Genomic DNA, 15,667 nt, shown 5'->3' with positions numbered 1-15,667 from the left:
CAGAACCCACGGAACCACCCTGGAAATGAGTCATCCTCTGCTCCAAGGGACATCCGAAGAGATGAACGGCTAAGCTGTTTAATGAAACTGTGTGTGTTGATAGGATACCGTGGAAAATTTGAATCCTGTGTCTCATCATGGAAGGCACCTGCCCTGAAATTGTAGGGTGCGATTGTGACCACTCAGAATGGAACATTCCCCATTCCTATAGATCCCTTTGGTGACTTTGCACAAGACATTAGGAAAAGAATACATTTTATCTGCTCACTTTGCTGAAGACTATACCTGTTCATCGGAGGTTAATTTTGCTGAACATTTCGCTTTTTTGATGAAGCTGGGACTTCTTTGAACGGCTTTCAACATTTTGTTGCTGTGCAAGGTTTCGAGTTGAATATAATTGTCCCCCTCAAGGGGCGAAATCCTGTTGACATTTTGCACCTCGTTGGAAGACATGCTGTTAGTTTTGTTATCCTCTTCGTCCATGTCAGGTGTCACACCTGTAGGAAGGAGCAGGATGTTGGATCAGTTGACAAAAATTATGCATGGTAAAGAGATAATCCTTTGTTACAGGACACAAGTAATTGGACAAAAACAATGTTTACTAGGATTTGAAAAATTACAATTGCAGAAAGGAGGAAAAGGAATTAGTATTTGAGGAGCTCCAGAAATAAAATCATTTAGTTGTAATGCAATGACTTGAGTCAAGTATGAGTGGTTATTGGAGAATGGAGAATGCCTGTTTATTATGGAGGAGCTGATGTACAGGCAGCCAACACACGAGTTTTACAGATCAGGGTCGGGTCCAGTGGCACGGAATACAAGGTGGCTGGGACTCCTCTCTTCTGCAGCCTTCTTCCACCTTCCCTGCCGTTGTGATCAATATTCCTTCTAAAGTGAGAATATGTACACGCGCACACATCTTTTGCTACTAGCACACAAAGGAATTTAGAGTGCGCACAAAAGGTTGTCACCCTCTACCTCGTCAGCATGTTAAGTATATTTCACAATTGTACACAATCACATTTCCTTTTCCGGTTTCTGATGTTGACAACGTGGAGTTTCTGATGATTGGTCTGCAGATTTTAGATCCAGCTTATTTATACTGTTTTTATTGAATAAATTATGCAGTGTGCATTTCTTGTCACTGGACAAAAAATTGTACAGAACACGATTTTTAAAGACGCTGGTCATTACATATTAAAGGGAACATTGGTTGTGATGTGTCATCATCTTCCGCCGACTTCACTGCTTAAGCCTTGGTTGTATTGCTCTTTGTCCGGAACCTCTCCCTTGACCTTACTGACATGAGTGACCTTACCAGGAGCTAAACTCCAGACAGCATCACCCTCAGGAACTCACAGTCGCTCCATCATGGCAAATTAACAATCCAACTAGTGTTCAAAGAACCATGATTTCATCAGTGTGCAGGAATGGCAAAAATAATGTTCACAGAGGCAACTACATTGAGATGTGGTCTTAATTAGGAATATAATATAAGAGATGGGCAGAAATTAGAGGCTGAAAATGGTGTTGAGTGAACTTGACAAGGTTGCGTTGATCCATGCTCTATCAAGGTCTGTCATAGGCATTAAAGATGGTTAAGTAGTTCACTACAACTGTGCAATATATAGATTAAAATGATGTATTCTTAATTGTGATTTTAAGGGATCAAAAAAACTTGCTGTTTTTGGATCCTAGAGTCATACAGCACAGAAAGAGGACCTTTGGCCCATCTAGTTCATTTTGACTGTGGTGTCTCCCATCTCAGTTATTTACCTGCACTTGACCAATATCCATCTAAACCTTGCCTATCCCTGTACTCATCTAAGTGCCTTTTAAATGTTGTTGATGTAGCTGACCTATCCACTTTCCCTGGCAACTCCTTGTGTATACAGACTACCACCAGATGAAAAAGTTAACCCTCCCAACCAGGGCTGAGGAATTAAGCCCTCTAGTTCTTGATTCCCCGAACCTGAAAAAAGGCCTGTGTACACTTACCCTGTCTCTGCCTGTCATGATCTTATACATCTCCATAAGTTCACCCCTGATTCTCCTTCAAGTCCTGGCAACATCCACGCCATTTTTCTGCCCTCTTTCCAGCTCAGTGGCATCTTTCTTTCCCAGAGCAGATGAGTAAAGCTGAACATATTATTCCAAATACGGCTTTCAGAAATGTAATATAACATTACATTTATAGGATGCAGAAGTGGGCTGAGAAGTGCCAGATGGAGTTCAACCCAGAGAAGTGTCAGGTGGTACACTTTGGAAGGACAAACTCCAAGGCAGAGTACAAAGTAAATGGCAGGATACTTGGTAGTGTGGAGGAGCAGAGGGATCTCGGGGTACATGTCCAGAGATTCCTGAAAGTTGCCTCACAGGTGGATAGGGTAGTTAAGAAAGCTTATGGGGTGCTAGCTTTCATAAGTCGAGGGATAGCGTTTAAGAGTCGTGATGTAATGATGCAGCTCTATAAAACTCTGGTTAGGCCACAATTGGAGTACTGTGTCCAGTTCTGGTCACCTCGCTATAGGAAGGATGTGGAAGCATTGGAAAGGGTACAGAGGAGATTTACTAGGATGCTGCCTGGTTTAGAGAGTATGCATTATGATCAGAGATTAAGGGAGCAAGGGTTTTACTCTTTGGAGAGAAGGAGGATGAGAGGAGACATGATAGAGGTGTACAAGATAATAAGAGGAATAGATAGAGTGGATAGCCAGCGCCTCTTCCCCAGGGCACCACTGCTCAATACAAGGGGACATGGCTTTAAGGTAAGAGGTGGGAAGTTCAAGGTGGATATTAGAGGAAGGTTTCTTACTCAGAGAGTGGTTCGTGCATGGAGTGCACTGCCCGAGTCAGTGGTGGAGGCAGATACACTCGTGAAGTTTAAGAGACTACTAGACAGGTATATGGAGGAATTTAAGGTGGGGGGTTATATGGGAGGCAGGATTTGAGGGTTGGCACAACATTGTGGGCCGAAGGGCCTGTAATGTGCTGTACTATGCTATGTTCTATGTTCTATGTTTATTACAACTTCTACCTTCAGTGCCTGACTAATGAAGACCAGTTAGGTAAGTGGACTTGGAATGGCAAACTGTGTTCAATCCAGATTAGTGTGAGGTGTTGCATTTTGCAAAGATGGATCAGAGAAGGACATTCACATTCAATGGTAGGGTTCGAAGGAATGTTGCAGATCAGAGGAACCTTGGATTGCAAGTACTTGGTTCCCTTGAGGTGACATCACTAATAGATTGGTTAATGATGAAGGCATATGACACACTGATCTTCATCAGTCAGGGCACTGAGTTGTATTGCTGTGCTGCAGATGTCCTGATGCTAGTGAGCTGTACCTGATAAACCGTATGGAGCATTGCTCTAGTCACTCTTATAGGAAAGATGTTATCAAGCTGGAAAGAGTGCAAAGAAGATTTACAACAATGCTGCCAGGTTTCAGGGACCTGAGTTATAGAGAAAGGTTAGGCATACAAGGACTTTATTCCTTGGAGCACAGGAGATTGAGAAGTGACCTTACAAATGTGTGTAGATGTGATAAAATCATGAGAGGAATTGATAGGGTGAATGCACAGATGTTCCCATGGAAAATCATCAGACGCTTTAGGGAACAGGTTTAATATGAGATGGGATAGACTTAACAGGGACCTGAGAGGCAGCTTCTTCACCCAGAGTGTTGTGAAATGAACTACCAGCCAAAGTGGTTGAGGCAGGTACAATATCAACATTTAAAAGATATTCAGACAAGGACATGGATAACACACACAAAATACTGGAGGATCTAATGAGTGATTGTGGCCTGAAACGTCGACTCTTTTACTCCTTCCCATAGATGCTGCCTGTCCTACTGAGCTCCTCCAGCATCTTGTGTGCATTACTCTGGATTTCCAGCATCTGCAGAATCTCTGATTTTAGGTAAATAAATATGAAAGGTTTAAAAGAATACGTGCCAAACATAGTCAAAAGGGTCTAGCTTAGAAGGGCATCGTGGCTGGCATGGACGACTGGAACTGAAGGGCTTGTTTCTGTGCCACATTACCCGATGCCTATCCAGCCTGTCCTTATAACTTGAGCTGTTCTGTCCTGCTTCTGTCCTTCTGAGCCTCTTCTGACACCCTGTAGCTTCGTCACATCCTTCTTAGAGCTGGGTAACTAGAACTGCCCACAATACTCCAGAGGCGGTTTCGCCAACATCCTGTACATTTTGAACATAATATTCCAACACGTACTCAAAGCTCTGACCCTGATCACCCTTCCTTCCTATGGCTATATAATATTCCTTTGTCTTTCTGTTCCAGGGCCCTGTAATTTATTGTGTAAGTCCTCCCCTGGTTTCTTACCAAGGTCCAACATCATCCTACTAAACCCTGTCCATATCTCTGCATCCTCTGCACCTTCTCCATATCTCCACATTCTCCCTATAATGGGGCGACCAGAATTGAAAGAAATACTATAGGTGTGCCCTAACTCAAGTTGTAACATGGCTTCTCGACTCTTGAACTCAATGCCTCGACTAACAAAGTCAATCCTACCATATGTTTTTTTTAATGACCGCTTTCAGTGACTGTGACTGTGCAGCCACTTTCAGGTAACTATAGACTTAGATTCTAAGATCATTCTGTACATCAACTCTGTTAACTGTTTTTCCATTAATAGTATCCTGCCTCTTTACATTTGATCTCCCAAAGTACAACATGTCAAATATGGCCCACAGGGTCTCTGTGCTTGTGACTTTATGTTCTCAGTGCCCAAAGCCTGTACCCATGAGTTTTGAGAGGAACGTCTGTAGATATAGTTGGCCATTGATTAGATTTTTTAAAACCTCAACAGGTTCTAGGAGGTTTCCAGCAGATTAGAAAACTACAAATGTGACCTCATTGTCCAGGAAAGAAAGAACTAAAGAGCAGGAAACTATAGATCTGTTAGTTGGTTAGATATAATTCTGGTTGCCACTCTCCAGAAGGGATGTGGAGACTTTGCTAGGGGTTTACCAGGTTGTTGCCCAGGCTGGAGGGAATTAGCTATATGCAGAGGTTGGATAAAGTTGGGTTTTCTTTTAGCATCAGAAGCTGAGGACGTTTATAAAATTCTACCCAACAGAAGTTTATAAAATTATAATGGAGAGGTAGAAGTTCTAAATCTTTTGCCCCCCAGGGTATAAATATAAAATACTAGAAGGCATAGCTTTAAGGTGAGGGGGGAAAAGTTTAAATAAGATTTTACACAGGTGGGTGTCTGGGAAGAGGTGGATGTAGATAAAATAGCAACGTTTAAGAGGGTTTTAGTGAGGTACATGAACAGGAAGTGATAGAAGGAAATAAACCGTTTGCAAACAGATGGGATTAGTTTAATTTGGAATCATATTTGGCATCAGACGTTTTGCGCCAAAGGGCCTGATCTTGTGCTGTATTCTATGCCCTATGCTTTATGTTATATGTTATATGTTATATGTTAGTTCACTGTCTGCTATTGGAAGATACTCGAGTTGTAATCAGGGAAGAAACACTTAAAGCTTAATAATCAAGATAAGTCAAAATAATTTAATGAAAAGTTTCATAAATTTGTTCGAGTTCTTTAAAGCTGTAATTGTCATAAAGATACAGAATAGAAAGTGCCCTCTTGGCCCACCAAGTCTGTGCTAACCATCCAACATCCAACTACTCTAATCACACATTAATTCCATCTTTATTCTCACCACTTTCTCAGTAAATTCTACACTCATCTATTAACCAACTATCTTTCATGTTCTTGAAATGAGGAAGGAAATCAGGACATTAGATGGAGAATGTGCAAACTCCACAGAGACAGCACTGGAAGTCAGGATTGAACCCAAGACCTCTGACCCTAAGGTCGCAGCTCTACTTGCAAACCACTGTGCCACACTAGTGCCATACATAGAAACATAGAAACATAGAAACATAGAAACATAGAAAATAGGTGCAGGAGTAGGCCATTCGGCCCTTCGAGCCGGCACCACCATTTATTATGATCATGGCTGATCATCCAACTCAGAACCCCGCCCCAGCCTTCCCTCCATTCCCCCTGACCCTTGTAGCCATAAGGGCCATATCTAACTCCCTCTTAAACATAGCCAATGAACTGGCCTCAACAGTTTGCTGTGGCAGAGAATTCCACAGATTCACCACTCTCTGTGTGAAGAAGTTTTTCCTAATCTCGGTCCTAAAAGGCTTCCCCTCTATCCTCAAACTGTGACCCCTCGTTCTGGACTTCCCCAACATCGGGAACAATCTTCCTGCATCGAGCCTGTCCAATCCCTTTAGGATCTTACACGGTTCAATCAGATCCCCCCTCAATCTTCTAAATTCCAACGAGTACAAGCCCAGTTCATCCAGTCTTTCTTCATATGAAAGTCCTGCCATCCCAGGAATCAATCTGGTGAACCTTCTTTGTACTCCCTCTATGGCAAAGATGTCTTTCCTCAGATTAGGTGACCAAAACTGCACACAATACTCCAGGTGTGGTCTCACCAAGGCCTTGTACAACTGCAGTAGTACCTCCCTGCTCCTGTACTCGAATCCTCTCGCTATAAATGCCAGCATACCATTCGCCTTTTTCACCGCCTGCTGTACCTGCATGCCCACTTTCAATGACTGGTGTATAATGACACCCAGGTTTCGTTGCACCTCCCCTTTTCCTAATCGGCCACCATTCAGATAATAATCTGTTTTCCTATTTTTGCCACCAAAGTGGATAACTTCACATTTATCCACATTAAATTGCATCTGCCATGAGTTTGCCCACTCGCCCAACCTATCCAAGTCACCCTGCATCCTCTTAGCATCCTCCTCACTGCTAACACTGCCACCCAGCTTCGTGTCATCCGCAAACTTGGAGATGCTGCATTTAATTCCCTCATCCAAGTCATTAATATATATTGTAAACAACTGGGGTCCCAGCACTGAGCCTTGCGGTACCCCACTAGTCACCACCTGCCATTGTGAAAAGGTCCCGTTTATTCCCACTCTTTGCTTCCTGTCTGCTAACCAATTCTCCACCCACACCAATACCTTACCCCCAATACCGTGTGCTTTAAGTTTGCACACTAATCTCCTGTGTGGGACCTTGTCAAAAGCCTTTTGAAAATCCAAATATACCTCATCCACTGGTTCTCCCCTATCCACTCTACTAGTTACATCCTCAAAAAATTCTATGACATTCGTCAGACATGATTTTCCTTTCACATATCCATGCTGACTTTGTCCGATCATTTCTCCGCTTTCCAAATGTGCTGTTATCACATCCTTGATAACTGACTCCAGCAGTTTCCCCACCACCGACGTTAGGCTAACCGGTCTATAATTCCCCGGTTTCTCTCTCCCTCCTTTTTTAAAAATTGGGGTTACATTAGCCACCCTCCAATCCTCAGGAACTAGTCCAGAATCTAACGAGTTTTGAAAAATTATCACTAATGCATCCACTATTTCTTGGGCTACTTCCTTAAGCACTCTAGGATGCAGACCATCTGGCCCTGGGGATTTATCTGCCTTCAATCCCTTCAATTTACCTAACACCACTTCCCTACTAACATGTATTTCACTCAGTTCCTCCATCTCACTGGACCCTCTGTCCCTTACTATTTCTGGAAGATTATTTATGTCCTCCTTAGTGAAGACAGAACCAAAGTAATTATTCAATTGGTCTGCCTGGTGTGTTCTGTTGTACATCTTGAAAACTTAAATGATATTGTGTTATGATATTCTAATTCCACAGATAAAGTATTTATATTGACTTCAGGAAAACTTGCACTACTCACTTACATTGGAAACACAGCAGCTGAAACTGAGAGCAGTTTCAAACTCCTGGGAGTGCACATTTCACACAACCTCTCATGGACCCAGAGCACATCTTGCACAATCAAGAAAGCTGACCAATGCCTCTACTTTCTGAGGAGACTGAAGAGAGGTAGTTTATGTACATCAAAGCTCTCGACTTTCGACTGATGTGTGGTTGAGAACATTCTAACAAGCAGCGTCGCTGCACGGGACGGAATCTGCTGTGTGGTGGGCAGGCAGGCTCTACAAGGGGTAGTCAAAGCTGTCCAACACATCACTGGCACCAGCCTACATGCCATCAAGAACATACTATATACAGAAAGGTGTCAGAACAAGGCCAGCAATATCATAAAGGATCCTACTCACCCTGCTCATGGACTGTTTGTCCCACTCCTGTCTGGGAGGAGGCTACACAGCATCTATGCCAGGACCAGCAGACTCAAAAGCAGTTACTTTCCACAGTTAGTAAGGCTGATCAACACCTCTGCTCATTAACCCATCCCTCCACCGCTACTTTATCATTTCTTATCAGAGTCATTTTATATAGATGGTGCCATGATGTGGTGACTGTTTGCGTGTAGCTCCAATGGGAATCATCAAATATTCCCATGAGGGACCACTACAGCTGAAATCTACAGTCAAAGCCATGGGTACATTGGTAAGCAGCAACATTTTAAGACATTTAAAAAATTGACGAAGCTCGGATGGCAGACTTGGGTCATAAATGCAACTCCCCTTTAAGAAAACAGAAATGGAAAGCTGCCAGTTCAATTAAAATGCAGAGGCTTTAAACTTCTACTCCTAACTATTCTGCTGGAGAATGTACAGTCTCTGGAAAATTAAATTGAAGACCTCAGAGCAAGATTGCTGTACCAGAGGGACATCAGGGACTGCTGTGTACTTTGCTTCACAGAAACATGGCTCTCCCCTGCCATTTCAGACACGACACTGCAGCTTGCTGGCTTCAGTATTCTCCACAAAGAGAGGACATCTCAGTCTTTTAAGGCAGAGGAGGTGGAGTATGCTTTATGATTAAGTGTGGAGGAGGTGGAGTATACTTTATGATTAACTCATCGTGGTGCACAATATTATGGTTCTGTCTCAGTCCTGCTCACCTGACCTGGAACACCTAAATGTCAAGTGCCATCCATTTTATCTGCCGAGGGAGTTTTACACCATTATCCTGGTAGTGGTGCACATTCCACCTGAGGCCAATGTCAGGCAGACACTGGAGGAGCCGGGCAATATAATCAGCAGGCACAACACTGTGCACCCTGATGCCTTCCCTATCAGTGCAGGGGATTTTAACCAGGCCACTTTGAAGAAGTCTCTGAACAACTATCACCAACATATCAGCTATGGAACCAGAGGAGCCAACACACTGTTATACAACCATCTAGAATGCCTACCATGCCATCCCATGCTCACATTTTGTCAAGTCTGAGTGCCTGGTTGTTGTTCTATTTTCAGTGTATATGCCAGACTAAAAACTGCAGCACTAGTGATGAGAACTAAGAAGATATGGTCAATGGATGTGGAGGAGTGTTTACAAGACTGCTTTGAGTCAGTGGACTGGACAATATTCAGGGATTCATCTTTGAGTCTGAAAAAATATGCCACAGTTGTCACTGACTTCATCAAAACTTGTGTAAATGAGTGTATATCATTCATATTCAAACCAAAAGCTGGGGATGAACCAGGAGATCCAGAGTCTGCCAGGGCTAGATCTGCGACATTCAAGACTGGTGATCCAGAATTATACAAGTCCAGGTATGACCTACAGAAGGCTACTTTAAGGGCAAGGAAATTCCAGTTGAGGGTTGTTACAAACCCACAGGCTTCGTTTAGTGGACTGTTTCTTTAACAGCGCCTAAGTGTGACGGGACTATGACGTCAGTCACAGGCTGGCACTACTGACTGTGAGCTTAACCAGAGGGAGAGAGAGACTTTTGGCAGTCGTAGTCACAGTTGCAGCAGCAGAGAAAAGAGAGAGAGAAGAGACAGAGAGAAAAGAGAGAGAGAGAAGAGAGAGAAAGGAGAACCCTTGCCTGGGTATGTTGTGTGGTAATCACTTGAAGATAATATCCTTGTGACAGGTCACCTTCAGTGATAAGTCGTATGCGGATTTGGAATGAAACGACGGACAAGATCTTCGACGACGACACTTTTGTTTATCTGTGAAATTCAATGTAACCACCTTTTCTCTACGTTTCACCCTGGATTACAAATATTTCTCTCCTGTCACTTATTCCGTGGATGACTGAACTTTCCTACTTTATCATCTCAAGACTCTAAGCTTTGTTTTCCCAAGCTCAACTTAGTTTGTTAGCTATATTTACACACATATACACATAACACTGTTAAAATTTGTTTATCTTGGTTAAGTTACGATATTATAAGTAGATACTAATAAAGATAGTGGTTTTAACATTAAAACCCGACTCAGTGTGAAATCTTTTGCTGCTGGTTTATTTCTAAAATTTTACAGTTCATAACAAGTTGGGGGCTCGTCCGCGACATGAACAAAAATTGGAGCTTATTGATCGATTGATTACTAATCTCATTGGTTACTTCTCTTTTGATTTACTTTTGTGCGGAAATCAGCAGCAATGAATATTAATACGTTTCTGGAAGCACCAACCCCTGAGGCATTAGAGAAAGCCAAAAAGGATGAGTTGGTGGATATAACCAAAGAGCTGGGATTTGTTTCGATAAAATGGTCTATGACGAAGCCAGAGATTCAGAGGAAAATACAAAGTAGTTGAGCACTATATAGCTAAGGAGGTATTTAAGGCCGAGGTGTTAAAAAGGTTTCCTGAATGTAAACCCAGTGATCTTGAGCTCAAGTATCAGTTGGAAAAACTGAAGGCAGAGGCTGAGTTAAAACAAAAGCAGCTCGAGGCCTCCTTACGACAAAAACAGCTCGAGGCTGAGAAAGCAGATAAACAGAGCCAGTTTGCAGCTGAAGAAGCAGAAAAAGAAATGGATTTTGAGCTAGAGAAGATAGAGAAAATGCAGAAAAGGGGTCTAGTGATTGACCCTGGTGATAAGTTTGTTGCCAGTCAGGAAGTTAAACTGGTCCCTCCATATAATGAAGCTGAGGTTGATAAATACTTCCAGCATTTTGAGAAAGTGGCTCAGAGTCAAAAGTGGCTGGAAAGAAGCTGGCCTCTCTTGTTACAGAGTGTAATTAAGGGTAAGGCACAACAGGCTTATTCGGCCCTATCAATTGAAGATGCAGCTAATTATGACATTGTGAAACAGGCTGTGCTTAAAGCCTATGTATTGGTTCCAGAAGCTGATAGATAAAGATTTAGAAATTTGAGGAAATCTGTGAACCAGACTTATGTGGAATTTGCTTATGAGAAGTTTGTGTGTTTTGACCGGTGGTGCACATCTAAAAATGTGAATGATGATTTTAACAGCTTGAAAGAGTTGGTCTTAATTGAAGAATTTAAGAGGTGCGTCCCTAATGACATAAAGGTATATTTAGATGAAAAGGATGCTGCCACTTTGCAGGAGTCTGCTAGATTAGCAGATGAATTTGCTTTAACCCACAAGGTTAAGTTTACCCTGAGTAAGAGCTTCCAAAAGAGTAGCATAGATAGTCAGGGTAAACTAGAAATTAATTCCGGGACCAATGACAAAAGTAAGGATGAAGGGAAGCAAGTGAAGGAGAAATATTCTAGTCTTGCTTGTCAGTATTGTAGGAAAACTGGTCATATTCTGGCTAATTGTACCATTCTAAAGAAGGAGAAGGAAAAGGAGGTGGTCCCAAATGCTTGTATTCAGGGTTGTGAAACACCTATAAACCCACAGGCTTCTACACATTCGGATGAGGCTCAGTTAAGGACTGAGAGGTCTGACCGGGTTAGGAAAGGATTCGATCATTTTATGTCAGATGGCTTTGTGTCTGTGAATGAAGGGTGAACCCCAGTACCAGTGAAAGTTCTTCAAGATACTGGGGCTTCTCAGTCACTTATATTGGACAGTGTTCTAAAGTTTAGTGCTGAGACTGACATTGTTGAGGTAAATCTTATTAAAGGTGTTGGGGGCGGCATTGTCTCTGTGATGCTGCACAAGGTAATTTTAGAGTCAGGGTTGGTTTTGGGACCTGTTAAGTTCGTAACAGGGTAGAGATGAATCGAATGCGTGTTGGCCATGGCAGGATTTGCAGGCCATTACTTCCTACAAAGCGAAACCTAACACTATGAATGGCTGTGGTGATTCACTCCCAGATGAGCTCCACGCCTTTTATGCATACTTTGAAAGGGAGAATAAAACTACAGCTATGCAAATTTCTGCTGCATCCCTGTGATCTCTGTCTCAGAGGCCGATGTTAGAACATCTTCCAAGAAGGTGAACCCGTACAAGGTGTCACCTGACAGGGCGCTGAAAACCTGTGCCAACCAACCTGCTTCAAAAGGGCGACAATCACACCAGTGCTAGGTGAGCCATCTCAACGACTATCACCCAGTGGTACTCACATCTTCTATGATGAAATGCTTCGAAAGATTGGTCATGGTGGGAATCAACTCTTGCCTAAGCAAGTACCTGGTCCCAGTGCAATTTGCCTATTTGCCACATTAGGTTTACAGCAATGCAATCTCATTGGCTCTCTGCTCACCCTTGAATCACCTGGATAATAAAAATACCTACCTCAGGCTGCTGTTTATTGACTACAGCTCAGTGTTCATTGCAGTCTAATCAACAAACTCCAAAGCCTGGGCCTGTATACTTCCGTCTGCAACTGGATCATTGACTTTTTCACTCAGAGACCATAATCAATGCGGATTGGAAATGCCATCTCCTCCTCACTGACAATCAATACTGCCACTCCTCAAGGATGAATACGTAGCTCACTGCTGTACACTCTCTACTCCCACGATTTTGTGGCTAGGCATAGCTCAAATGCCATCTATAAATTTGCCAATGACACAGCTATTGTTGCCAGAGTTTCAAGGAGGTGTACAAGAGCAAGATAGATCAGCTGGTTGAGTGGTGTCACTGCAACAACCTTGCACTCATTGTCAGTAAGACCAAACAATTGATTATGGACTTTAGGAAGGGGAAGTTGAGGGAACACACACCAATCCTCATCAATGAATCAAAAGTGGAAAGGGTGAACAGTTTCAAGTTCCTGGGAGTCAACATCTCTGCTGCATCCCTGTGATCTCTGTCTCGGAGGTCAATGTTAGAACATCGTTATCCTGGGCCCAACACATTAATACACTTACAAATGAAGGCACAACAGCAGCTATATTTTATCAGGAGTTTGAGAAGACAGGCAAAGACGTGCAATTTTCTACAGAAGTATCATGGAGAGCATTCTAACTGGTTGCATCACTGTCTGGTATGGAGGGGCTGCTACATAGGATTGATTGAAACTGCAGAAAGTTGTAAGCTCAGCCAGCTGCATCATGGTCACTAGCCTCCTCAGCGTCTAGGACATCTTCGAAAGGTGATACCTCAAAAAGGTGGCATCCATCATTAAGGACCCCAATCACCAGGACATAAAAACATAGAAACATAGAAAATAGGTGCAGGAGTAGGCCATTCGGCCCTTCGAGCCTGCACTGCCATTTATTATGATCATGGCTGACCCTCCAACTCAGAACCCCGCCCCAGCCTTCCCTCCATACCCCCTGACCCCTGTAGCCACAAGGGCCATATCTAGCTCCCTCTTAAACATAGCCAATGAACTGGCCTCAACAGTTTCCTGTGGCAGAGAATTCCACAGATTCACCACTCTCTGTGTGAAGAAGTTTTTCCCAATCTCGGCCCTAAAAGGCTTCCCCTCTATCCTCAAACTGTGGCCCCTCGTTCTGGACTTCCCCAACATCGTGAACAATCTTCCTGCATCTAGCCTGTCCAATCCCTTTAGGATCTTATACGTTTCAATCAGATCCCCCCTCAATCTTCTAAATTCCAACGAGTACAAGCCCAGTTCATCCAGTCTTTCTTCATATGAAAGTCCTGCCATCCCAGGAATCAATCTGGTGAACATTCTTTGTACTCCCTCTATGGCAAGGATGTCTTTCCTTAGATTAGGGGACCAAAACTGCACACAATACTCCAGGTGTCGTCTCACCAAGGCCTTGTACAACTGCAGTAGTACCTCCCTGCTCCTGTACTTGAATCCTCTCGCTATAAATGCCAGCATACCATTCGCCTTTTTCACCGCCTGCTGTACCTGCATGCCCACTTTCAATGACTGGTGTATAATGACACCCAGGTCTCGTTGCACCTCCCCTTTTCCTAATCGGCCACCATTCAGATAATAATCTGTTTTCCTATTTTTGCCACCAAAGTGGATAACTTCACATTTATCCACATTAAATTGCATCTGCCATGAATTTGCCCACTCACCCAACCTATCCAAGTCACCCTGCATCCTCTTAGCATCCTCCTCACAGCTAACACTGCCACCCAGCTTCGTGTCATCCGCAACCTTGGAGATGCTGCATTTAATTCCCTCATCCAAGTCATTAATATATATTGTAAACAACTGGGGTCCCAGCACTGAGGCTTGCGGTACCCCACTAGTCACCGCCTGCCATTCTGAAAAGGTTCCGTTTATTCCCACTCTTTGCTTCCTGTCTGCTAACCAATTCTCCACCCACACCAATACCTTACCCCCAATACCGTGTGCTTTAAGTTTGCACACTAATCTCCTGTGTGGGACTTTGTCAAAAGCCTTTTGAAAATCCAAATATACCACATCCACTGATTCTCCCCTATCCACTCTACTAGTTACATCCTCAAAAAATTCTATGACATTCGTCAGACATGATTTTCCTTTCACAAATCCATGCTGACTTTGTCCGATCATTTCACCGCTTTCCAAATGTGCTGTTATCACATCCTTGATAACTGACTCCAGCAGTTTCCCCACCACCGACGTTAGGCTAACCGGTTTGTAATTCCCCGGTTTCTCTCTCCCTCCTTTTTTAAAAAGTGGAGTTACATTAGCCACAATCCAATCCTCAGGAACTAGTCCAGAATCTAACGAGTTTTGAAAAATTATCACTAATGCATCCACTATTTCTTGGGCCACTTCCTTAAGCACTCTAGGATGCAGACCATCTGGCCCTGGGGACTTATCTGCCTTCAATCCCTTCAATTTACCTAACACCACTTCCCTACTAACATGTATTTCGCTCAGTTCCTCCATCCCACTGGACCCTCTGTCCCCTACTATTTCTGGAAGATTATTTATGTCCTCCTTAGTGAAGACAGAACCAAAGTAATTATTCAATTGGTCTGCTATGTCCTTGCTCTCCATAATCAATTCACCTGTTTATGTCTGCAGGGGACCTACATTTGTCTTTACCAGTCTTTTCCTTTTTACATATCTATAAAAGCTTTTACAGTCCGTTTTTATGTTCCCTGCCAGTTTTCTCTCATAATCTTTTTTCCCCTTCCTAATTAAGCCCTTTGTCCTCCTCCGCTGAACTCTGAATTTCTCCCAGTCCTCAGGTGAGCCACTTTCTCTGGCTAATTTGTATGCTTCTTCTTTGGAATTGATACTATCCCTAATTTCTCTTGTCAGCCACGGGTGCACTACCTTCCTTGATTTATTCTTTTGCCAAACTGGGATGAACAATTGTTGTAGTTCATCCATGCAACTTGTAAATGCTTGCCATTGCATATCCACCGTCAATCCTTTAAGTGCCATTTGCCAGTCTATCTTAGCTAATTCACGTCTCATACCTTCAAAGTTACCCCTCTTTAAGTTCAGAACCTTTGTTTCTGAATTAACTATGTCACTCTCCATCTTAAGGAAGAATTCCACCATATTATGGACACTCTTACCCAAGGGGCCTCTCACGACAAGATTGCTAATTAACCCTTCCTCATTGCTC

General features: G+C 43.1%; 1 protein-coding gene across 6 annotated transcripts in view; it reads right to left on the bottom strand.

The window, feature by feature from the left end:
• The window catches only part of trpm2 (transient receptor potential cation channel, subfamily M, member 2), a 200,903-nt gene that overhangs the window by 158,297 nt on the left and 26,939 nt on the right, over positions 1–15,667 (bottom strand). For all 6 annotated transcript variants that reach the window (XR_010018390.1, XR_010018391.1, XM_063051496.1 and 3 more), the window contains one exon: positions 286–497. Coding sequence is in view for 4 of the 6 variants with exons in the window: in XM_063051496.1 (XP_062907566.1) it covers positions 286–483 (198 nt within the window). In the remaining 2 variants the exon portion in view is untranslated. The remainder of the gene's footprint in view (positions 1–285; positions 498–15,667) is intronic.

The sequence above is a fragment of the Mobula hypostoma genome, chromosome 6 (genome assembly GCF_963921235.1).
Source record: "Mobula hypostoma chromosome 6, sMobHyp1.1, whole genome shotgun sequence".
NCBI classification, from domain to species: domain Eukaryota; kingdom Metazoa; phylum Chordata; class Chondrichthyes; order Myliobatiformes; family Myliobatidae; genus Mobula; species Mobula hypostoma.
This window is presented reverse-complemented; position numbering and strand designations above follow the sequence as displayed.